The sequence below is a fragment of the Choloepus didactylus genome, chromosome 1 (genome assembly GCF_015220235.1).
Source record: "Choloepus didactylus isolate mChoDid1 chromosome 1, mChoDid1.pri, whole genome shotgun sequence".
NCBI lineage: Eukaryota > Metazoa > Chordata > Mammalia > Pilosa > Megalonychidae > Choloepus > Choloepus didactylus.
Genome location: NC_051307.1, coordinates 113,301,416 through 113,326,538, shown reverse-complemented (window position 1 = coordinate 113,326,538; position 25,123 = coordinate 113,301,416). Strand labels below are relative to the sequence as shown.

Genomic DNA, 25,123 nt, shown 5'->3' with positions numbered 1-25,123 from the left:
CTTTTTTTCTTTTTATAGACAGTCATCCCCCCACTTGAATGTAAATTTATGAGTTTAGGGATTTTCTGTTTTGTAGCTGTTCAATCTTCAACATTAGATTAGTGTTTAGCAAAGGGTAGATGCTGAATAAATATATTTTGGTTGAAAGAATGAACCAATGACCCAGGATGTGTTTTAGTTACTGCAGGTTTTGAAAGCAAATTTGGGATAAATTTGTGTGGTGTTCTGAGTTCCTGGGAAGATAAAGAGTGGTTAAAAACTTTATATTTGTTTAAAAAATACTTTTTATTGAATCTAGTTTGAAGACTGAAAAGGAATCTATACAGCAGGCTTCTTAAACTTTACAATGCATAGAACCATCTGAGGATCCTGTTAAAATGAAGACTGCTTCAGTCCTGGGTGGGGCATGTGATTCTGCATTTTTAGCAAGCTCTAGGGTGATAGCCATGCTTCCAGGCTGCACTTGTACTTTGAGTAATAAGGATTTACCCTTAGAGCTGTGAACTTGGGTGGCTAAAGCCAAAGGAAAGCCTAGGTTAAGAAAAGGAACATTTGAAAGACTGCCTGTCCTATCCCATTTAAAATATATACACATATGTATTTGGGTTCTAAACACATTCAATTATGAAAAGTGTTATTTTCATTATTAAGACACTAATCCATGTTCATGAAGAAAAATTGGAAATGTCCTAAGACAACATGAATCAAAAAAAATCACAAATTATCTCCCCACGTGGAGCTAATTTCAAATTTGGAGTTGAGAAGTCATTCTGGAGGTTATTCTTATGCATTATATAGATATGCCTTTTAGTTTTTAGTGTATTAGAATAGCTGGAAGGAAATACCTGAAACTTTTGAACTGCAATCCTTGATTCTTGAAGACGATTGTGTAACTATACAGCGTATGTGGTGTGACTGTGTGATTGTGAAAACCTTGTGGCTCACACTCCCTTTATCCAGTGTATAGACAGATGAGTAGAAAAATGGGGACAAAAAGTAAATCAGGCACTCTTTTCTCTGTATGTGTAGTGTATATTATAACATCATACACACTGTTTTGCAACCTGTTTTCTTCACTCAAAAATACCAATACTTTTCATATTGGTAAATACTCATCCAGAGTCCATTTAAATGACTGAAGTGTCATGTTTCATGGATGTACTGTAAATTACTAAATGAATCTTCTGTTCTTAGACATCTGTTTATTTCCTTTCACTATTATAAAAAGCTAATTTAGTTAATTTCCTGTTTTCTTTCTCTCTCTCTTTTTTTTTTCTTTTTATAATCAGTGTTCTAGAAAATACCATGTTCTTGCCCCATTTGTCTCCCTTTTGCTAAGAGAGTGTGAATCACAGTCTTCCCTGGTGTTAGTATGTAATTTGTCCTGAATGTGGATTTGTTGTGACTCCATCTGTCTACATCATGTTTCTCTTTGAGGCAATGACCGCTTGTTTTCCGCAGGAGAGAGACGCTGTTCTGTAGTTAAAAAAGCAAGTATTACGCAGTGACTGTTTCCTGAGTGCATTGCTCGCACGTGTTCACTCTCCCTTCCTGTCTTCCAGCGGGGAGGCTGGTCTCCAAGAAAACATAATCGTAAACAAAGTTCTCTGGACACCTGCTGATTGACAATGTGGTGTATTTTTATTTAAAATGACTGTTCATTTGCTATTCCGAAATTTGTCACAACCTTGACCTTTCTATTTGCCAATGTTTTAACATCCTTTTAAATGGCTGGCAATATAAAACAGTGATTTCTTCCAATAAGAAAAAGTTACTTCCATATAGTTGATAGGGTGATACAATGTAAAGTAATAAATGAATGGCTGTGTGTATATTGTATACATATTGAAATGCATTGAAGAGAGGGTTTTAAATGATCCATGGGCTTCTGAAGCTGCTCTTCCCTCTTCTGGTTTGATCGGATGGGAGAAGTTGTTAAAGGAATCATTACAGAGCCTCAGAGAAGCCACTGAGCGGTAGTTCTTGACTTCATTGCAATGAATTCTTACAGGTGGCTGAATACTGTCTTGCATCTTAGTCAAATTTCTGGTTAGTGCATCATGAAATAGATAATTGGAACTCTATTTAGCTAAGACCATGTTCTCTCTGGCCATGCTGGGCTGGGTGCCCTTTGAGAGTAGGAGTCAGATTGGGTACAAGGTATGACGAGGATGGAGATGGCAACCATTGTTCCGAAGAAGTGCGCCAGGCTGTCTGGTTACAGAAGGTATGAGGGCTGGGGCCATAAAGTTCACATCTCCAAGCTGCTAACGGTGTGACTTTACTCAAAGAAACCTGAAAAGCTAGTATTCCTGCTGGAGCCCCAGGCCGTTTTCTATGCATGGCCATCAGTTTTATTTTGATGATCTCCATTGTTTGGTTATGCCAAAGAATTGAAATGGAGCTTGCTCTATGAAGTCTTTTAAATCCAGATCAGAAGGGCCCCTGAGGAACCCTTTGAGAGAGAGACCAAACTATGTAACTGAATGACAAATAATTAGACAAAAGTTGTCATTCATTCAACAAATGTTCATTCAAACTTCCTCTACCCTTTTACGAATTCAGTATTGAATATGACACAATTTTACTGCCCTCAAGGAGCAAATGGGTGGTTTGGCTTCTGAACATAGTTGCTCCAGATGAAGGAAGCTTGGGTTTCCCACAGCTACAGATTTCAGTGAGCAAAATGCTAACAATTGTGAAATGAAAGTGGACTTGGGGTCAAGGACTGGCAGGACAGGGAGATGAGCAGGGAGATGTGGTGGAAATTGGTCATGGGTGGAGGCTGGCTAGGGGCTCTGGAGGACAGGTGTGGCATCTGGGGAACGTCTCCAGTTCTGCAGGTGATGACATGTGTTTGTGGGTGTTGATGTGGGTTGCTCAGAGGCTTGAGGCCTGACCTCATGTCCCCAAAGGTCCTTGAGGTAAATCTCCCCTGACAGTGAGAGCCACATTTTCAGGCAACTCTCAGAATCTGGGCAGAGTTGACTTTAGACCAGTGCTCCCAGAAGTGTGGTCTGCTGACTGGGGTCTAAACGTTGACCATATTTGGAAATTTCTATAGCAACTTGATATTGTAGCCACATCCTAATGTGTGAACTGTGGACTTGTTTGCTTGAGGACAGTAAAGACCAGTTTGGGTTTTGTGGAACTTCCATATGTGAGTAAGTTCACATCCAGCTCTGCCTGTGATCAGTCCCATGCAGGAGGACCACAGATCTTCCTTTAAGGGATAGAAACGACAGGAAACAGAAAACAAAATAAAACAACTGGTCTTTCATGACAGTACTTTGAGGAGTGCCACCCTAGACCAAGTAGGAATATAGTGGGAGGGGAGCCGTGGGCCTGAGAGTCCAGAATGTAAATGAATATAAAATGATCACATTCCTATTTCACTCCAGGTCTTTGCCAATGCAAAGACTTTCTCTTCCCCCATATGTGTTCTTTTCTTTCTTTTTCTTTCTTTTTTTGTTAGAGAAGTTGTAGGTTTACAGAAAATACAGCATTCCCATGTACTAACACCCCCTCCCCCTAGTATTCCCCATTATTAACCCTTTGTGTTAGTGTGGTACCTTTGTTACAACTGATGAAGACAATATTATAATTATACTATTAATATAGTCCATAGTTTACATTAGGGTTCACCATGTTGATTGTCTTTTTTTTTTTTTTTTTAATTTAATTTTTGTTCTGGTAGCATATATACAACATAAAATTTCCCCTTTTAACCACATTCAAATATGTAATTCCTCTTTTAACCACATTGAAATAATGTCATTTACAATGTTGTGCTATCATCATCACCAGCCATTACCAAAACTTTTCCATCATGCCAAAGAGAAACTCTGAACCAATTAAGCATTAACCCCCCATTCCCTACCCCCATCCTGTCCCCTGGTAACCTGTATTTCTAGTTTTTGACCCTATAAACTTGCTTATTCTAATTTTTTCATGTTAGTGAGATCATATACTATTCATCCTTTTGTGCCTGGCTTATTTCACTCAACATGATGTCTTCAAGGTTCACCCATGTCTCATGTATCAGAACTTCATTCCTTTTTATTGCTGAATAATAGTCCATTATGTGTATATACAACATTTTGTTTATCCATTCATCAGTTGATGGATGGACACTTGGGTTGCTTTCATCTTTTGGCAATTGTGAATAATGCTGCTATGAACATTGGTGTGCAAATATCTGTTTAAGTTCCTGCTTTCAGTTCTCTTGGGTATACACCTAGAAGTGGAATTGCTGGGTCATAAGTCTATACCTTTCTAAGGAATCACCAAACTATTTTCCGTAGGTGCTGCACTATTTTACATTCTCATCAACAATGAATGAATGTTCTTATTTCTCCACACTCTCTCCAACACTTATTATTTTCTGCTTCTAGTGGGTGTGAAATGCTATCTCATTTAGGTTTGCATTTCCCTAATTTCTAATAATATTGAACATCTTTTCATGTGCTTATTGTCCAGTTGTCTATCTTCTTTGAAGAAATAGCTATTAAAATCTTTAATTTGGTTGTCTTTTTATTGTTGAGTTTAGGATTTCTTTATATATTCTGTATATTAAACCCTTTTTTGGTTACATGGTTTCCAAATATTTTCTCTGATTCTGTAGATTATCTTTTTACTTTCATGTTGGAGTTTTTTGATGCACAAAGTTTTATGATTTTGATGAAATCCTATTTATTTACTTTTTTTCTTTTGTTGCTTGTGCTTTGTCTAAGAAATTATTGCCTAACACAAGGTTCTAAGATGCTTCCCTGTGTTGTCTTCTATGGGTTTTATAGTTTTGGCTCTTGTATTTAGGTCTTTGATCCATTTTGAGTTTATTTTTTATATGGTATGAGGTAGAGATCCCCCTTTATTCTTTTGCATATGGATATCCAGTTTCCCAACAACACTTGTTTAAAAGATTTTTCTTTCCCCATTGAGTGGACTTGGCATCCTTGTCAAAAATCAGTTGGCCATAGATGTAAGGGTCCATGTGTTCTTTTTCAATTAACATTTTTCTGTGCACATTCTATATATTGCACACAAGTCTATACAAATTTTGTGTGTAGACAATATACATGTCATACTTTTTTTTATTTAAAAATAATGTTATGTGGTATTTTGTTGTGTTCACTTATCACAGTTTCTTTAATTCCTCTATCTGGGGCCATTGCTACTCATTCCTATTATAAATAGTGCACCAGTGAAAATTTTTGTACATATTAGGCTCTTTTTTTTCTTTCTTTTGACTTTCTGAAGGGAACCAAAGGGGAAATACTGTGCCAATGGGTCACAATTTTATTACCCTCTAGCCTGATCTTACTGCTTGAGACCAAACGCATTTATACCATGAGAGTAGATCTTCATGTTTTCTTACAAGTGGCTTTAGGCTGTGTAATTTCAATAATTTTTGCTAATTTAATAGACATATGATTATGCCTCAGTATTGTTTTAATGTGCTGATTTTAGGAGCTAGTAAAGCTGTGATATTTCCTTTTAATATTTTCTCACATTTAAAGCCAAATAGTCTTTTAAAAAAAAGCTCTTGTCAAGTTGAACCTGAATATTGATGTCTTATACATTTTTTTTACATGGCTTGGACATAAGCTTTTATTCCATATACTGTACATATTTTCCCATTCTGATTTTGTTGTTTTTATGTTTGTTTAATTACATTTTATGGTGTAAAACTTGTTTTGTGTTTACATTTTCATACTCAACTATCTCATCTCTGATGATCTCTTTTATTTTAGGCTGGAAATGATCTCACCCTTTGTAAATGGGATAAATATACTATTCTTTTCTTTTCTAGTTTTTAAAATGCACATCTTTGGGAGCTATCTGTACCTTATTGTGGTGTTTGGTATAAGGTGGATCTAGGTTAATTGTCTATGAAGCTGATGTCTAGTTATATCAATAACTTTTATTAGTGATTCTTTCCTCTGTTTTTGTGTTGCTTGTGACTTGACATATATTAAGCAACTATCACAGAATTAATATGTTCCTGGAATCTCCATTATTCTGCCAGTTTATTTTAAAAAATTAACTCCAAACTATATGAATTTCATTTGTAATCTGTTTTAATTTGATAAAACACCTTACTGCCATTTCCTTGAAAAATAATTATTATGTATTCTGCCCTCTTATACTTCCAGTTGCATTTCACTGTCATTAGGTACAGTTCTCTAACCTGCTTCATTTCTTGGCTGCACTTTTGGTCATAATAGAGGAAAGTACTTGTTCTAGTTTGCTAATGCTGCTGAATGCAAAACACCAGAAATGGATTGGCTTTTATAAAAGGGGGTTTATTTGGTTACACAATTACAGTCTGAAGGCCATGAAGTGTCCAAGGTAACACATCAGCAATTGGATACCTTCACTGGAGGATGGCCCATGGTGTCCAGAAAACCTCTGTTAGCTGGGAAGGCACGTGGCTGGCGTCTGCTCCAAAGTTCTGGTTTCAAAATGACTTTCTCCCAGGATGTTCCTCTCTAGGCTTCAGCCCCTCAAAAATGTCACTCTTAGTTGCTATTGGGGCGTTTGTCCTCTCTTAGCTTCTCTGGAGCAAGAGTCTGCCTTCAACAGCCGTCTTCAAACTGTCTGTCATCTGTAGCTCCTGTGCATTCTTCAAAGTGTCCTGCTTGGCTGTAGCTCCTTTTTAAAATGTCACTCTCAGCTGCACTGAATTCCTTCTGTTTGTCAGCTCATTTATATGGCTCCAGTGATTTAACTGAGACCCACCCTGAATGGGTGGGGTAAACCTTCATGGAAATTATCCAATCAGAGTCATCACCCACAGTTGGGTGGGGCACATCTCCACGGAAACACTCAAAGAATTACGATCCAATCAACACTGATACATCTGTCCACACAAGATTACATCAAAGATAATGGTGTTTCGGGGTACATAATACATTCAAACTGGCACAGTACTGTACCATGTTTTGTAGGGTACTGATTATGATGGGTATGTGGCTGGTTAATGAGAGGATGAGGTTGAGGGTTAGAAACTCTTAATAGTCAATTAGCTTAATTCTGATCCCTGGCTGTAAAACATTCACTGCGCTTTGGTCTCAAGGGAATTGGGAGAGATATATCAGCACAGACTTGTCATCATTAATGAGAAAGGCTGTCCAGAGCACTTGCCTCAGTGTTGACTTTGTATGTGAAAGAAAGTGTATTAGAGGACCAATACTGAGGTATTAATAAGGCAAGTCAGGTAGCACGTAGAAGAAAGGGAATTCATTCTATCTGGGGTAGCTTTGAAAGGCTTTGCTCTTTTAATGTGTCCTGAATTTTTAGAACTCCTGGAAAGCCCACCTTGCAGTGCCTTATCTCTGTGCCCTCAGTGAGGAGGGCATGAGCTGCTCTAGAGGTCCCATATCATAGACGTTAAGATGCCTGTGCATGTTTATAATAAAATCCTTTCCTATGTGGTCGTTTGTCTTTGAGTTCCAAAGAGTTTTTCGTTTTGATTATGGACTTTGTGGCAATATCACATGGCTCCAGAAATCGATAATGAATGATTGATATCTTAAATTTTTTATCAAATACATAAAAAATTCTTGGCAATGAAATTAGTGAAGACTTTATGATTATTCTAGAAATTACTTTATAAATTCTTGCATTAGATAACTGTGCTGTATTTTTCTTCAGAAAAATGCTGTACTTTAGCATTTTTCTTATTTCTGATTGCTAATTTCTTGGTTTTCCTTGGTTTCCTGATGCTTTTTTCTGACAGATTAAACTTAAATGTGCTACCCCCACTCCAGTGGCCACTCACTTTTCTTCCTTCTGCTTGTTTCCCCAATTATAAAATAATTTAATTAATAGGAGATGCATGCAGCATGCAGAACTTTTAACTCAAAATAAATAATAACCAATGTTTATATAATGCTTTACAGCACAGAAAGCATGTTCATGTGTATCTTTCCCTGAACTTTACTGCACCCCTGGGAAGTGGGAATTATTGCCACAGCCATGTTTACAAGGAGAACAGTGAAGGTCAGAGAACTGTTTGATGGCCTGCCTTAGGGCACAGAGCTAGTTAGGCAGTTCAGGACCTCTCATTCCAAATCCCATATTTTCCCCACTGTGTCATATGATTTGATTTTTTTATTGGGCTGTATTTTAATGGACGAAAGTTAAGCTGGTATGTTTTTTGACCACAATATATAGTACTCAATTTAATGGGATTAATGAATGAATGAGCATTATGATGGTGCCATATATTTTCTTCTTAAGGGTTATGACTATGCCAAAAGAACGTGTTTATTTGAAAAACATTTTTGAAAATACTTTCTTAGTCTGTTGATCAAATGAATATAATATGCCTGTCTCTAGTTGAAGAAATAAAATTTCTAATTTTATTCAAATGATTTCATTTAAGGGAAAAAAAGTTATGCAGAAGGACAAACTATATACTATAATTATGTTTCTTGGATGCTATTTTACAGTCAAGTTTTAGAATTTCATTTGGAAGTGTTTGTTGCTAGTATGTAAAATTGCAGTTGATTTTTGTACATTAAAGCAGTTTCTCATGACCTTGCTAAATTCATTTATTAGTTCTACTAGTTGTTTACTATTTGTAGATTCCTTAGGATTTTCCATGTAAATGCTGATGTCATTAGCAAATAGAGACTGCTTTATTTCTTCCTTTGCCATTTTTATGTCTTTTGTTTTGTTTTCTTGGTTTATTGTACTATTTATGCTACAGGAAGAGACACACTTGAAATAATGTGATTATAATGTTTCTGTTGTAACAAGGTTCTTTAATGTTCTGGCTTATAAAACATTACAATGTTTGGAAGTTTTAGAAATTTTTTTTTAATGAACTATCTTGAGTTTTTGAACTTTAAGAAATTTATTTGCTCATATATTTGAAATGAGCACTAATGTCTGTCTTAAAATTCTAAGTTGTGCTGTACTGAAACAGTGTAAGGAAGTTGGCATTTTTGATAGGTGTTGCAAAGTTTGTTTACTATTTGAAGGGATGAGAATAACAGGAGCTTAATAAAAAATCGTTTCCACTGAGAAAAGGATGGCTAAATTTATAGGCTAAGTTTACACAGAGGCATATTAAGCAAAATGGGAGAAAAGGAGCAATGAAATTGGGGTAGATAGCCAAGTACAGTATCTAAAACGTGAATAGCATCTTGACTGTAAGAGGAATACATTCTAATCTAACTTACCCTTCCATGCTGTATGAACTTGGGCAGATTTATTTAGCCTCAGTTAAAAAAAATTATTTTTATTAGAGAAGTTGTAGGTATACAGAAAGATCATGCAGAAAATAGAGTTCCCGTATACTCATCCCATTTTTAACATTTGGCATTAGTGTGGTACCTTTGTTACAATTGATGAGAATATTATGGTATAATTACTATTAGCTATAGTCCATAGTTTACATTATGTTTCACTGTTTGTGTTGGACAGGATGTTGGTTGTTTTTTGTTTTTATTTTTGTTCTAGCAACATATATACCACCAAAACTTTCCCCTTTTAGCCACATTCAGTTATATAATTCAGTGGTGTTAAGTACATTCACAACGTTTTGCTACCGTCACCACTGTCTGTTACCAAAACTTTTCATCACTCCAGACAGAAACTCTGCACCAATTAAGAATTAACTATCCACTCCCTACCCTACCCTGGCTCCTGATAACCTGTATTCTAGTTGCTGAGTCTATGAATTTGATTATTCTAATTATTTCATATTGGTGTTATCATACAATATGTGTTCTTTTGTGTCTGGCTTATTGTTCATCTATAAGTTCATCTGGCTATAAGTTCATCTCATGTATCAGAACTCTGTTCCTTTTTTATGACTAAATAATATTCTGTGGAATGTATATACCACATTCTGTTTATCCATTCATCAGTTGATGGATGCTTGGGTTGCTTCCATCTTTTGGCAATTGTGAATAATGCCGCTAAGAACATTGGTGTGCAAATATCTGTTCAAGTCCCTGCTTCCAGGTCTTTTGGGTATATACTTAGTGGAGTTGCCAGGTCATATGGTAATTCTATACTTAAACTTCTGATAGTTTCAGTTGCTTTTAAGACTATGAAATGGAAATAATAACAAGCAGCTTGTCGGGTTGTTAGGAGGTTTAAAAAGAATATATAAAGAGCACCTGGCACATACTAGGCATGCAATAATGTGTAGCTATGATTATTATAAGACTCCATCCTTCATTACTTATTGTTAGAACTTATTTATTAAATTATTGTTTTAATTTTTTAATGTGTGCCATCAAATATCATGTGTCACTAAAGGAGGGGAACAATGTCTCTGGGACCCGGTCCTGCTAAAAGGCTATAAACCTTTATATTCCTGGTCACTTACAGTGTGATGAACAGGGAAGAATGACGATTGAATATTGCAGCGATGGTAGTTGCACCTCTTGCCACCTTCCTTCTATCCCTTGTCTCTCTTCCCTTACCCTGTTTTAGAGAGTCAGGCAAGCACGCTATTTCCCAGATGCCTCTCAGGGCTTGCCTGACTGAAGGCAGCCAGCATTGGGTAAAGCCAGAGCTCAGCTGTCCCAGAGGACTGGAAACCAGGTTGAGGTGGGAGCTGCCGCTGTGGGGCCCTGGGGCGGGGGTGGGTGGCATTGCAGGTGACTGCAAAAGGCACGGGGCCCTTTTGCCAGGCTTTCTCTTCATCGTTTGTCTTCCTTCCCCTTCCCTTTCTCTATTTCTAGACTACTTGGCTAGGTGTCCTTGGCTAATTTTGTAATCTGTCTCTTTCTTCTAGAATTCTGAAGGTGGACTCTATGTATGCATGAATACATTTTTGGCCTTTGGAAGGGAACATGTTGAAAGACATTTTCGAAAAACCGGACAGAGTGTATACATGCACCTGAAAAGACATGTGCGAGAGGTGAGATCCACACTTCTGGAGAATGAGCCTTGTCATCCTTCCTGTAACATTGTTCTTAGTGTGGGTGGAGATTTTACGATGCCCTGATAACTTCTGATTATCTTTGATGATGGGAAACAAAAACAGTCCTAATTGCAGAAATTCAGTGATTTCCCAAAACCTTATCTTAACCAGTTTTATTTTCCTACCCTCTAAAACTCTGATTAGTGTTGTTAAAAAGACATGCATTGACTGATTTAAAAGAATTTATTTAGGTCTAAAAATACAGAAAAGTACACAAAAATAATGCCAGAAACACTTATGGACCCCAAAATCAGAAATAAAAAACCTTATCTTAACCAGTTTTATTTTACTACCCTCTAAAACTCTGATTAGAGTTGTTAAAAAAGCATGCATTGACTGATGTAAAATAATTTGTTTAGTTCTAAAATAGAGAAAAGTACACAAAAATAATGCCAGAAACACTTATGGACCCCAAAATCAGATATAAAAATCACTGACATTTGGATATTTTTGCTTCAGGTTTTTATATAATGAAAGAAATAGAGTTTTCCTGAAAGTTTAAGTCCCTTTTGTTTCCGTCCTTCTTTCCCTCCCTCCCCAGTGGTGGTGTCTGCTGTGAGTTTGTTCTCATTCCCGTGCATGTTGCTATGCTTTATTTACATATGTGTATTCATGAACAATATGTAGTATGACTTTCTGTTTTAACACTGTAGATAAATACTATCATATTGTTATCTAAAATTCTGCATAGAGCCTTCTCTCTCAACATTTTTTGATATTTACCTTTGTTGTGATGCATCCGGATGTACTTAATTCATTAATAAGCCGTTTGCTATTCCATCCTATGAGTACCTTGCAATTTATTATTCTCTTCTCCTATTGTTGAATATTTAAATTGTTTCCATTTTTTGCTACTACAAACAACACAGCAATTAACATCTTTATACATTTCTCCTAGGGACACATGTATAATATTTCTTTATGGAGAATTTCTAGAAGTGGAATTGTTGGCTCCTTGGGGTACTTATTGTCAGTTTTTCTAGATATTGCCAAATTCTTCCCCAGAGTGGCTGTACCAATTTACATTCCTATCTGTAGTGATTATGAATTCCTTTTCCCCCACACTCTCAGCACTTGCTATGGTCAGATTTTTAATTTTTCCAACCTAATGGCTATGAAGTAGCAGCTAAATATTTGGCATTTTCTTCTTGGAGGGTTGTACATCTTTTCATATGTTGACTGGCCATTCTGTTTTTCTCTTCTCTGATTTTTCCATATTTTTGGCCCATATCTCTGTGGGTTTATCTTTTCCTTATGAGTTTGAGGAGTGTTTTTTTTTTTTTCATTCTGGATAACAAAACTTTTATTAGTTATATGCAAAATTTTATTACTGTTTGTGGCTCATCTTTTTACTTTATGAATTATTTTGTTGAATAGAAGTTTTAAATTTTGTTGTGGTTAGATTTATTAAACTTTTATATTATGAGTTGTACTTTTTGTATCTGGTCTAAGAAATTGTTTCCCAACTTGGGGTCATAAAGATATTTCTTCTAGTAGTTTTTTTTTTTTTTAGAGTGTGTGTATTTTAACAATTTAGGTCTTTAAACCTCTAATTTATTTTTGTATTAGTTTGAAGCATGAGAATCTATTTTTATTTTTTGCTATAATGAAACCAGTTGTCTCACTTCTGAGAGAGCAGTTCATCCTTTCCCATTGATTTATAATGCCATCTTTTTATATTTTAACTTGTTATTACACTTGGGTCTTTTTTGGGCTCTCAGTTCTGTTCCATTGATCTTATTTATCTCTGCATTGGTGTAACAAGCCTTGATATGGTGGTAGAGCAAACATTTTTTCCTTATTCCTTTTTTTCCTAGAACTTTCCTGGGTAGTTTTAAACTTATTTTTCTTTGTGGAATTTAGAATCAGTTTATCTAGTTAAAAAGTTCCTGCTGAGATTGATTGCAATCTTGTTGAATTTATAGATTAATCTCTAATTGATATCATTGTGGTAAGCTCCTTGAGGGCAGGGACGTTAGTGTGTTTTGTTTACTTCTGTGTCCTCAGCACTTACCAGTGTCCAGCACATAGTAGGAGCTGCATAAATACTTATTGAATGACTTTTCAACACTCTATACATCCTGTCTATTTAGATCTTTTTGTGTCCATCAGTAATGTTTTGTAATTTTCTGTAAAGGTGCTCATATTTTGTTAGATTTTCCCCAGGTGTTTTATAATTTTTGTTACTGTTGTTACTTATATCCCCCCCCCTTTTTTTTTTTAAATTTTTAATTGACTATTACGATTAATTGGGGGATGTTACTAATTTTCAAATGTTGATTTTATATTTAGCAATATTGCTCAACTATCATTTTAGTTTAAATAGTTTGTAGACTATCTTGTGTCTTCCAGCTAGTCAGTGCAGATTTGAATTTCATCTAATTTCTTAATCTCATCTACCTAATATGCTCTCTATTTAAGTTCCCAGCAAAGGAGGGCTTCCAAGATTGGACAGTGGGGAGAAGAGGAGGAAGAAAGGCCAGGAGGCCAGATAAGCGTAATCTTAATTATTAGGCTTTAAAGAATTGAATGTTGACCTAATATTACATGATTTACACTTACTAGTCCTTTTAGGTGGTACGTAACAGTTCTTATGAAGTTTGATTTGCCCCATATGTCCTAGCGTAAAGTGATGAAAGTTTAGGAAACTGGAAAAAAAACAAAACACAGCTGGGGGCCCAGAGACCTGAAATCACTTGCTCAGGGTAACAGAGTTCGCGGCAGAACTTTACAGTGGTGGTAATCTTGTACAATTAGGTCTATCTGCCTGAAAAATTTTAAGTTAAATATTTTGCTCTCTAACCACAACTCCCTCTCATTTTAGCTCTTTCACTTGTTTGTTCCTTGTTCTACCCGTTCTTCTACCTCCTAGGGACCTAGACCTGTGTCGTGTCCATTTGCGAGTCCCACCCTGCTTGTTTACCTGCTTCTCATGATCCATTACTTTAAACATTCTCTAGTCAGCAGCCCCCTCAACTGACACTTATCTCCTTGTCTTGCCTCCTTAATATCCTCCAGAGCTCCAACCAGTCAACCCATTAATGTCATCCTCTGATACTCCTCTGTCATGTGGTTGGGATCATGTCAAGTTCCTGGTCCTCCCTCTTCTTCTGGGCCCTCTCACTGCCCAGCACCCCTTCTTAAGGTTATACCTTCTCTCACTCTCCTGAGTGGCCATTCCAAACTTTGAATGTTTTCCTCAAGATCCCTACCAACCTCCCCTACCACAAATTGGATGGCTTAAAACAGCAGCATTTGTTATCTCACAGTTCTAGAGGTTAGAAGTCCAAAATCAAGGTGTTGGCAGGCTGTGCTTCCTCTGAAGTCTGCAGGGCTCTGACAGTGGCTTGGCAGCAATCCGTGGCATAACCCAATCTCTGACTCTGTCACATGGCCGTCTTCTCTCTCTCTTCTACTGACTGTGTCCAAATTTCCTCTCCTTAGAAGGGCACCAGTCATATTCAATTAGGACTCACCCTAATCCAGTTTAGACTCATCTTAACTACGAACATCTTCAAAGATCCTGTTTCCAAGTAGGATCACATTCACAGGACTGGGGGTTAAGATACAATTCAATCCATGACAACCTCCTTTATCATTCTCAGAAAACTATTTTGACTTATATTTTACAGAGAAAGCGGGGCCCCTGTAGAGGAACTCAATTTCTTTCTTGTCTTCTGGAAACTCGTCTGTTTATATTTCCACTTCTGTTTCCCTCCCATCTCAGCAGAAGGATATGTTCCAACTGTCCTCACGGTCCTATTTCCTCCTACCTGGAGAAACTTGCCCCTTCATTAACTCTACTCTCTCTTACATGTCTGACTTCTCTCTCTTCTGGCTTATTCTCATCCACCTTAAAAAGGAACACATCACAACTATCTCTCTACTCTGTGTCCTCCCTTAGCCATCACATCCTTCAATTAAAGCTTCTTGAAGAAGTTTTCTCATTGTTTGTACTACACCTCCCTTCAAGGCTCAGCTGCAGTATGGTTTATTTTCCTGTGAATCCACTCAACTGCAAAGGTTCTCAGTGACTTCCTAGTTTCCACACTTGGTGGATATGTTTTAGCCCAGCTTTTCCTTGACTTTTTGAGTATTTGTCATTGTTTTCCTTTTGGAACTTTTTTCCATGGTTTCTTTGGCTTTATTCTTTCTTGGCTTTCCTCCAGCCCTTTCAGACTCCTCCTTCTCACTTTCTTTTACAAGCATCTTTTCCTTCATTGACCCCTTAAATATTGGCATTTCCTAGGATGCCATTTGACCATCTTCTTTTCTTTTTTCTGAAAGCTGCTCTTCCTTGTCAGTGTCATCCATGTCCTTCTTTAACCAGTATCTCTAAGCTGATGACTTCCAGATTAATTTCTCTCCAGAGCTAAAGATCTGACCATCCTACTCTGACTTGAACTTTTCTACTTGAACATCTCATAGGTACTTCAGGCTCAGGTTGCCCAGACTGAACTAAGTATCCTCTTCCTCAATACTGTTCTTCCTCTTGATTTCCAGAAACTGAGACATTGTTTAGATTTTGCATTCCTTTCACGTTTTGTTGGTGACTAACTCCTTTCACCTGAACCTCCCAAATACCTCTGAGTTCATGTTATCCTCTCCATTCCTGCTATTCTTGTCTGAGTGCTCATTCTCCCTTAAAAGGATGAGTGCTATAGCTTCCTAACTACTCTCCCTTTCTTCAAACTTGCCACCTTCAATCCAAGTCTGCATATTGCACCCAGAGTGATCTTTCCAGGTGCATATATCCTTGTGGCACAGTGAAACTTAAATCTCTGAGGTCTCTCCCTTTGTTGCAGGATGAAGTCCAAATTCTTCTGCATATGATTACAAAAGATCCTCTATGATTTGGCCCTTGCAGCCTTTCTAACCTTACTCTCTTGCTCCACCAGCTTTGTGCTCCAGCCATAGCAAATCACTTCTTCCTGAAACACACCCTGATTTCATGCCTTTGCACTTGCTGTTTTTTTTCTGTCTGGGATTCCCTACTATTCCCACTCCTCTTTTTACCTGTTGTACCCCTACATATCTTTCACATGCCCCTGGTGGTCAGGGATAATCATCTATCCATTAATCCATCCATCTATCCACCATCCAACCAATATTTATTGAATACCTGCTGTATCCCAGGGTTGATGCTCTTCTTACCTAACAAGCCAGATGAATTAATCTTTTCCTCTTTATGGGATGATTGTACCTTTTTGAATCTCTTAACACTCACTGGAATATACTGTGCTACTTGTGTACATACGTGTTTCCCCACTGTGCTGGAGCGCTCCTCACGAGCTCTGGAGTATGCTTCCATTTGTTTTGTACCCTAAGCTCTGGCACAGAGCCTGGTGCATGGGCACAGCCACGTTTGCTTACTGAGGAGTTCCAATTCCTCAAACCCTGTTCATTTCTCATGTTGACTGATACAGCAGCAGAGGTGATAATCTTTGAAAGAAAGACTTAGCTTTTTTTGTTTTTTCTGAAGTAAGTAGATGTAATTCAAGTCTAAGATGTAAATATCACAGTCAGAGAGAGCCTCATTTTATAGCAAGCCCTCATGCAGCTTCTCTCTTTCTTCCTCCCTCCACCCTTGTGCAGGAAGGGAGAAGGCAGTGAGATCGGAACAATTAAGAGATGCCATAAATTTCCGTAGAGAGATTTCAGGTGACCTCCAAGATAGTTAAATGTGGGGTTGTTCAGTGTGCCTTTGATGCACGTTTTCTTCCATTCCTTTTGGTGGTGGGTAAGTGGAAGGGAGAGGACAGAAGCTCCGAGACCATGGATGAGACGGATTAAGAGAGGATTTGCGTTTGACATCTGTATTTGAGGGACAGGTTTTTGAGCTAAAGTGACCTGTAATTTTCACACTCCTAAAATGTAAACTGCAAACCTATAGTACAAGCTGTACAAACTTAATGTGAGAATCACAAAGATGGGTCAGCCTTCGATGTCAAATGATAAAATATGGGAAAGGAGACTTGGGGCTAGTGAGAGGACAAACCAGAGAAGCAGCAAATGAAAAGCAAGGACTTGATGCTGTTATAAGATACAGTAGTTTGAAAGGATGTCGGGGTTAGAGTCACACACCATATTATGTTGAATACTACTTCTTTTCTAATAACTGAAAAACATGAAGTGTGGAAATATGGTTTTAGCCATTTGAAACAAAAATTATTGTAATCCTATTTGAGAGTAAATTTTTTTGTACAAACATCAGAAGGGTAATGAATGGACTCTTCTGTGTAACCACTTAATGGGTGTTTATTTCATTGCTACCAGAAAGTTCCACCATAGGCAGAAAATGCACAAAGCTTAGGATGGCAAACTCAGCCATCTGTTGGTACTCTGAAGGTGTACAGGAAGGTTAGTTTGTGACTGAGTATGACCAGGCTATCATTATATATTTATGAATATTTATTCATGCAACAATAATTGCTGAGCATGCCCAAGGCCAAGTACTAGGGATCCAGTGGGTAAACACCTCCTTGAGCCACCGCTGAGTTACTCCATCTTCAGGCATGGACTCCAGTTCTCTTGGGAGCACGTTCTGATTTGAAATTTAAGAATGTGCTCTACCTTCGTCCCTGCTTCCTCAGTTCACCTTTCAGAAGTGCTTTCTTTATAACTTGGGGAAAATAATCAGGTGGGACAATAGCATTACCCCTTCACCTACCATCATTGACCTAGGTCAAGTTCCTATTTATCCTGGAATTGCTAGTCCTGGTTAAATATTTCCTCTTGCCCTTTGCAAAAACAGGGACCCTCTGAGATGTATTTTCCCCTAATATTGTTTATTCCACAGGCTGCATTTTAACAATCTCTTGTTTTCTTTTCAGAAGGCAAGAGGGGCATCTGGTGGAGCTTTACCAAAAAGGAGGAATTCCAAGATATTTTTAGGTAATATAAATAGTTCTCAGCACTGGATTCTCTCTCTCTCTCTCTCTCTCTCTCGCTTGCTCTGTCTGTGTGCTTGCACCTGTTTGATTTGGAATAATATGTTGTTTATTGCTCTACAATTTAAGGATTAAGAAGAATGAATTAAAATTGAGATGCCTGGCTTTGTGTTTCCTTAGTGGTGAAGGATGCTTTTAGCACTCTTACCTCTGTTGGATTTAGTGTTTTGAAGCAATTATAGTGCCTGGGGAGTAAGAGTAATTGTGATTTTGCTTCTGGTCTCTTTTTTTGCTGCCTTTTTAAGAAGAGCCAGGGTTTTTGTTGTTGTTTTGTTTTTTAAATTAGCTAGATTACAGACTTTATTTGGATTTCACCATTTTCTCCACTAATGTTCTTTTTCTGTTCCAGAATCCCACATTGCATTTAGTTGTCATGTTTTCTTAATCTCTTCCAATCTGTGATAGGTTCTCAGTCTTTCTGTGTCTTTAATAATTGTGACCCTTTTGAAGAGTTCTGTTCAGTTATTTTGTAGCATATACCTCAACATGGGTTTGTCTGATGTTTTCTTGTCCTAAGCCTGGGGTTATGCATTTTTGGTAAGAATGTACCACAGAGGTAATGCATCCTTCGGAGTGCATGATCTCACGGGGTCCCCATGCTGGTATGTGTTCATACTGCTGATGTTGACCTCGATCACTTGTCAAGGTGACCTGTCTGCTGGGTTTCTCTGCTGTAAAGGTACAGTGTAATTAATATCTTGGGGGTGACACTTTGAGGCTATGCTAATATCTTACTTCTCCCAGTGTTTTGCCTGCTAATTTTAGCATCCATGGATCTTGCCTGCAACAGTTATCACTGTGGTGTTTGCTTAATGGTGCTTTTCTATTTCCTTCATTCTGAAGAGCCAGTTTTGCTTATGAAAATGAGTACTGTTCCTATATTATGTAATTATAATCATATTTCCTATTAAACTTCTGATATGGTTTTTCCAGGAAAAGTGATTTAGTAACATTTGATTAAGTTTACATTCCTGAATACTTGGTGTTATTTTTTGAAATGCGATTTCAAAATCGTTAGCTTAGTATGATCCCGTTTCAATAAAAAAAAAATATTTGTACACACATATACAAATGTGTGTATATGTATATATATGTGTGAATGTTCGTGTATGTATGTATGTGTGTGTCTATGCAAAATATGTATCCATGTATTTATGTATATATAAATAAATAACTGGGGGACTGGAAGAGTCTGGCGGAATATACCTCAAATTGTTATTAATAGCTCTTTCCTGGTGATGGGATTAAAGTGATTTTTATTTTCCTCTTTTTGCTTCTCTGTATTTAAATTTGTTTCTATAACAAACATATGTTACTTTTGTAATAAAAAGATGCATTAATTATTTGAGAAGTAGCTTTGAAGATAGTCATGGAGCTTAGTTTCCTTCCAGGTTTGATTCTCAGTAGCTCTGTGCTGGACCTGACCTTGCTATCTTCTCTCCTGACTTTCAGCTTGTGGTTTTCTTTATACAGTTTGTCTGCAGTTGGTTTTTCAGCCGGCCAGTCTTCCTTTCTTCTCAACATGTCCTTGGACCACAATCCAAATCAACCAAGCAGACCCAAACCAGCTTAGAATGAGCCCCAAGCTAAGATTATTTAATATGCTCTGAGGGTTCGCTTGTTAGCCTTTGTGCTGACTTCAGTTAAAATAGATAGTGACTTCTTCCAAATTAAGTGCCTTCAGCACGCATTCTTGAAAGTGGAAATAATTAGACAATTTAACCTCAGGTTGTTTTGTTTTCATTATTTTCTGTGGCTGAATGAAGATGTAGACTGTCCTCTTGTCCTTTAACTTTTGTGTTAAGGTCTTTACTCAAAAGACCTTGAAGTTTGATTTCCCTAGTGATTATTTTGGTGGCAGAGGAAATTGTCAAGAAATCATTTAAAAAACTAATCCATAGAAAAGCCTTGAGACTTTATACTTCATACTGTGTGGACGCCTTCAAGCTCTTCCATTGCTTCCTGGGTGTTTAACCCCCCCCCCCCCCCATTTAATTTCACTGGTACTTTTTTTACAGGCTTCACTCTGCACCCTCAGCATTCCATATCTTAGAAAATCATGGGATATGCCTAAAACTCACAGCCTGGCAGAAGTGTTTTAGTTGGACTGTGCCAGTTTTTAAAAAAATTAAATATGAATGTCATTAGTGCCCTAGGCCCCATTTCTCTCTCTTGTTTTATACCCAGGTGCTTCACAAATTTATGTTAACTACTTCATCGCAGTAACATTTTTGTTTTGCAAACCCTGACTTATTTCCCCCTCAACTGATGCTTCTTGTGTCTCAATAGCCAGCACTTTCCCCTTGTCACACTGATCATAGCTCTGTAGTCAAGTTGATGTAGCCTGTAAATTAGTTTCAGTGATGGAATGAATTAGGATTACATCTGGCTTACATAACAGAAAACCTAAAATTTTGGTGACTCAAACAAGTTAGATGTTGTGTTAGTTTCCTAGGCTGCTCAAGCAATTACCATGAAATGGTTCAACACAAACAATGGGAATTTATTTGCTCACAGTTTTGAAGGCCAAGAAAATGTCCAAATCCAAGCATCAAGGTTATGCTTTCTCCCTGAAGACTGTGGTGTTCTGGGGATGGCTGCTGACAACCTTTGGCATGTGCTTGTCACACGGCAAGGCACATGGTGGCATCTCTTAGTCTCTTCCTTCTCTTCTGGGTTACATTTCAGCCTCTTGCTTCCTGTGGCTTTCTCTCTCTCATTTATGAATTCACTCCACTTAATAACGGACTCCAGTAATAGGATTGTGATGCATCCTGTCTGAGGTGGATCACACACACCTTAACTCATCAAAAGGTCCTACTTAAGCCTCATCAAAAGGTGAGCCCTTTTGTTTCTTGAACTAGAAAGTACCTTTTCATTTAAACTGAAATATAGTTGTGATGCCTGTCTTCCCCTTCATAAAATAGATGTAGATGGCTAATGCTTTATCTTGGATTGGGGCTTTTTTTTTTCTCCATTCCCTTGATGACTTTGTGAATAATTCCTTTTCTATTGACTCAACAGTGGCCTCAGAACCATTACATCATCCAGTTGTGACGTTCAACATTGGGAAACTGAGGTCATTGGCTGGTGCTGAAACTTGCCTGGAGTCTCCTGGGCACTGTTCTGCCCTGAGTCACTCCTGCTCCCAGTTACTCTGATGTTCATTTAAGTGCAATGACAGTTAAGGATCCTTTCCTCAGCTCTATCTTGTTTATTGTAGTGCCAATATATAAAGTGTTTCTCTTTTTTTAACCTCACAATTATTGGTAATTTTTTAATCATTTAAATTTTATACTTTTGTTGCATTTAAGGTTTTAAAAATATTTTTTGAATATGTAACATGTGGACAAAGTGTAAAGTTCAAAATTGAAAAGTGAGTCCATCTCCTTCCCTTCCCTGTCTCCTGGACACTTGGTTACTTTCTCCAGAGACAAATAATATTTTCTGTCTTGTACATCTTTGTATATCTCATATCTCTCCAGAGACAGCCTCTGCACATCCAAACATACATGTATATGTATACATGTGTCTCTGTGTGTGTGCGCATGTGTGTATTGGTATACTATAGAGGCTGTCCTCCATCCTCTGTATCTTGCTCTTGACACTTAATGTATCTTGGAGATTGGTCCATGTGTGTATGTGTGTAATTACCTTACTTTTAATGGCAGTGTTGTATGGATGTAACTGTGATTTATTTAGTCAGTTCCCCACTGATAGATACCTAGGTTACTTTAATATTTTGCTACTATAGGTGATTCAGCAATGGTTATCCTTGTACATATGACTTTTGTGTCTCTGTGCATCTGTAAGATAAATTCCTGAAATGGAATTGCTGGATCACAAGGTGTACCACAGAGCTTGTTTTCACTCCAACCAGCAATATATGGGAGCATTTTTTTCATCATAGCCTCACCCATATGGTGTCTTGATAAACTGTATGATCTTTTCCACACTGCTAGGTGAGAAATGGTAGATACCATTTTAATTTGCATCTGCCTTGTTAGGAGTGAAGGAGATCATCTTTTTGTATACTTAACAGTGACTGCTCTTTCCTTTACTGTGAAAGGTGTGTTCATATCCTTTTTCATTCTTCTATGGAATGGGTGGCTTGTTCCCTGCTCTAAGATCCTGAGAACACGCGTCTGTGTTTTCTTTATCATTCAGTTGAACCTGGCAAGGATTTAGCAAATACCCAAGTACTTGCTCTGTACTCAGCCTCGGGCAGAGCTGAGGCCCTGATGAGGCCCCTGCCCCCACAGAGCTCCCAGGCCGGTGGAGGGCACCAGGGCAGCAGTTAACGGCAGGGGAGGGGCACTGCTGCTCTGGCCTCCTTGGAGGAGGAGTGAATGATTATTTTTATCAAGGGGGTTTGAGGAAGGTCTCATGGAGGGGTAAGAGTTGAGTTTTGGCCTTGAAGGAGGTTAGCAGTTCATCTGGCAGCGGAGGGGATCAAGCACCACACAGGCACAGAGATTTGCAGGCACCAGCGTGTGGAAAGGGAGGGAGGAAAGGCTAGAATAGAGGGGAAATGGGTGAAGATGAGTTTGGGAGGTTGGCCAGAGCCTGTCTGTAAAAGGCTTTAAATACCATGCTTTCTGATTTTTCTTCCAGAGGTGGTGAGGAGGCATTAACTGTTTGGCTCCCAAACTATGCTCTGAGGCACGTTGAGGCAGGACACTGTGGTATATTTTAAATTTTTGAGGGAAATACAGTAATACTTAAACATCTATGATAAACTACTAGTTTCAGGTAGTTCACAGTTTCAGTATTAGATTGTCCTGTATTCTTTTCAATGACTGTGTATCTTTGTGGAGCTGTTTTTTTGGTGTCATAAAAAGCAGTGTTAAATATTCACTTATTTTAGTGCCCCCTTACCATCCTTCATCTTTGACAAATGGGGTAAATGAGTTAAGTTCTGTGTCTAAAGACTGGGAAGTCAGAGAGCTACTCTTTAACCTCAGAGAGCTTGCATTCCACCTTTTCTGGCTTAGCTCTGGTGTTTGTGCTCTGTGAGAAACAGGTTGAAAGCAGAAAATTTGTTGAAAGTCCCAGGAATGGGCTGTTCAGAAAACTCACCCAAGCCTACAATGACTAGAGGCGTCAAATAAATGCAACTCCATTCTGAGGTCTTCTGTGTGGGTCAAATAACATGATCTCCATTCAAGGGGCTCTTCCCTTGTACCTTCCTTTGAAGGTAAATAGATGGTAGGGTTACGCAGCACAGAACAGCCAGGTTGTTCACCTCCAACAAATAAATTAAAATCGGTATGGTCAGGCTGGGAATTCTGAGCTAGGAATCGGAGCCCTGGTTTTATTTAGGGATCCGTTACTCTACCATGCTTCTTTGTAGCTTAGGCAAGTTACTTCTTGGGAAAATGGGTGTATCTGCGGGTATCTTCTTCCACTTCTTCCGGGTATCTGAGAAGCATCTCTAGGAGAGTTAAGGAAGAGGTGTTTGTTTGTTTGTTTTAAACTTCGAGAAAGAATTCATCTGGATATTGCCAGTTAATAGCTACAATGGAGAGTATGGACAGTAGCTGCTGGGAGAAGGTGGAGATCCTGGCAAAATGATAGATTTTTACTTAGGGTTGTAAGTTCATGTCTGTTTAGGAGAAACCTTAGATTTGACCCTTAAAATCAGAGTGTAGTTTACCTCTGTTGGAGTTTTCCCTAATTTGGATTAAGATGTTTGAAAAAGATCATGGTCCCCTTCCATCTCACTTAATTAAAATAAAAAAACAACTATAAACTAAATTTAAAGAGGTCCAATACATTTGTCCTTTTTTTGTATGATAATAGTTTTGCTTCTTTTAAAACATTTATCATTTACCAATTAAAAAAAAACACAACAAAGCCTATGAACAGCTCTTTTGATTGCCTGCTTTGCCATTGTCTTTAGTGTATTGGTGTTAACCTCCTAGCATCCTGTTTAGCAGACATTTACTGAGTTGTGGTATGTGCCAGGCACTGAGCAGGGGCTGGGAATATGGAAGCCATTCTTGCTCTCAGAGCTTATAGTCTGGAAGCATTTGAAGTTCATGTCTTCTCCATACTCAGATCCTACAGAAGATCCTCAGTGTTATAATGATCTTCCAGAAAACTGTCTCCAGGATTACTTTGGAGCTGGAGCAGCCAAAGGGAAGGGGAGGCATCTGTGACACTTTTGGTCATGTTAGTTGTCAGGAATGTAGAGAAGGCAAAGAGATTGATGATGGTGGTGGCCACTGTTATCTCCCAGATCCTATCCTAGGTGCCTCAGAATCTTTCCTTGTTTAATCCTCTTAACAGTCTTGTGGGGGTAGTGATATTATCCATAGTTTACTTGGGAGGAAGATAAACTTGAAAGGAACTTGACCAGGGTTACATAGCTGTAAATGTCAGAGCTGGATTCTTTAGACTTTGGTTTATCTAGCATTTTTTTTTTTTTTTTTTGGCTAGGTAGGATATGGATTAGCATTAAGTAAGAATAAGGAATAGCTATATAAGTATAATATACGAGCCAATTCTGCACACAAAAACAAAAGATTTGCACTTTGGTAACTTAAAATTATTATATGTATGGTCTTACATTAGTAATAAAGAACATTTTAAGAACTGAGAAAAGTTCACGTATAGATTATCTTCATTTGTTCAGGTTTCTTTAACAGTAAAGATAAGTTTTGTATTTTAGTATTAACGTAGCACAAACATTTTCCATGTTTCTACATGGTCTAGATAAATAACACTTTGAAACTATTTCATTGAATATTTAGATTCTAATTTTTTATTATAGATAATGGGGCATTTAAATTTTTATAATGTATAGAGTGTCTTTCTTTGAACAATTTCCTTTAAATAGTTACTTCTTAAAAGTGTACCCTATAGCTTTAGTCTAACTCTCAGAATTGTCTTTAATATTGGTTTTTGTCAAATTAATCCTGTATTGCTATCTAACAATGTTGTTTGGTTCATTATTTTTGCATTTTTGATTCTTTAAAAAAGTATTTAGAATCTTTTATTAAAATATTCAGATTGCATTTTAGCCATATGCTATTTTTTTCCCCCTTAAAACTGCCCTTTAAAATTTCAAGAGTAGAGCTGTACACGAAACGATAATAAGCCTTTGGTTGGAGATTTTCAGCAAAGCAGAAACGGAATCCAGGTCCTTTTGTTCTTAGGCGGTTGCTCTCTCTAGTAAAATAACTTTCTTCAATCTGTAGAGCCTGCGTGTTTGTGCATGTGT

General features: G+C 37.7%; 1 protein-coding gene across 1 annotated transcript in view; it reads left to right on the top strand.

Moving 5' to 3' along the window:
* USP13 (ubiquitin specific peptidase 13) overlaps window positions 1-25,123 on the top strand; it is a 143,019-nt gene that overhangs the window by 15,638 nt on the left and 102,258 nt on the right. The window contains exons 2-3 of the mRNA XM_037840050.1: window positions 10,760-10,885; window positions 17,782-17,842. Of these exons, the coding sequence (XP_037695978.1) occupies window positions 10,760-10,885; window positions 17,782-17,842 (187 nt within the window). The remainder of the gene's footprint in view (window positions 1-10,759; window positions 10,886-17,781; window positions 17,843-25,123) is intronic.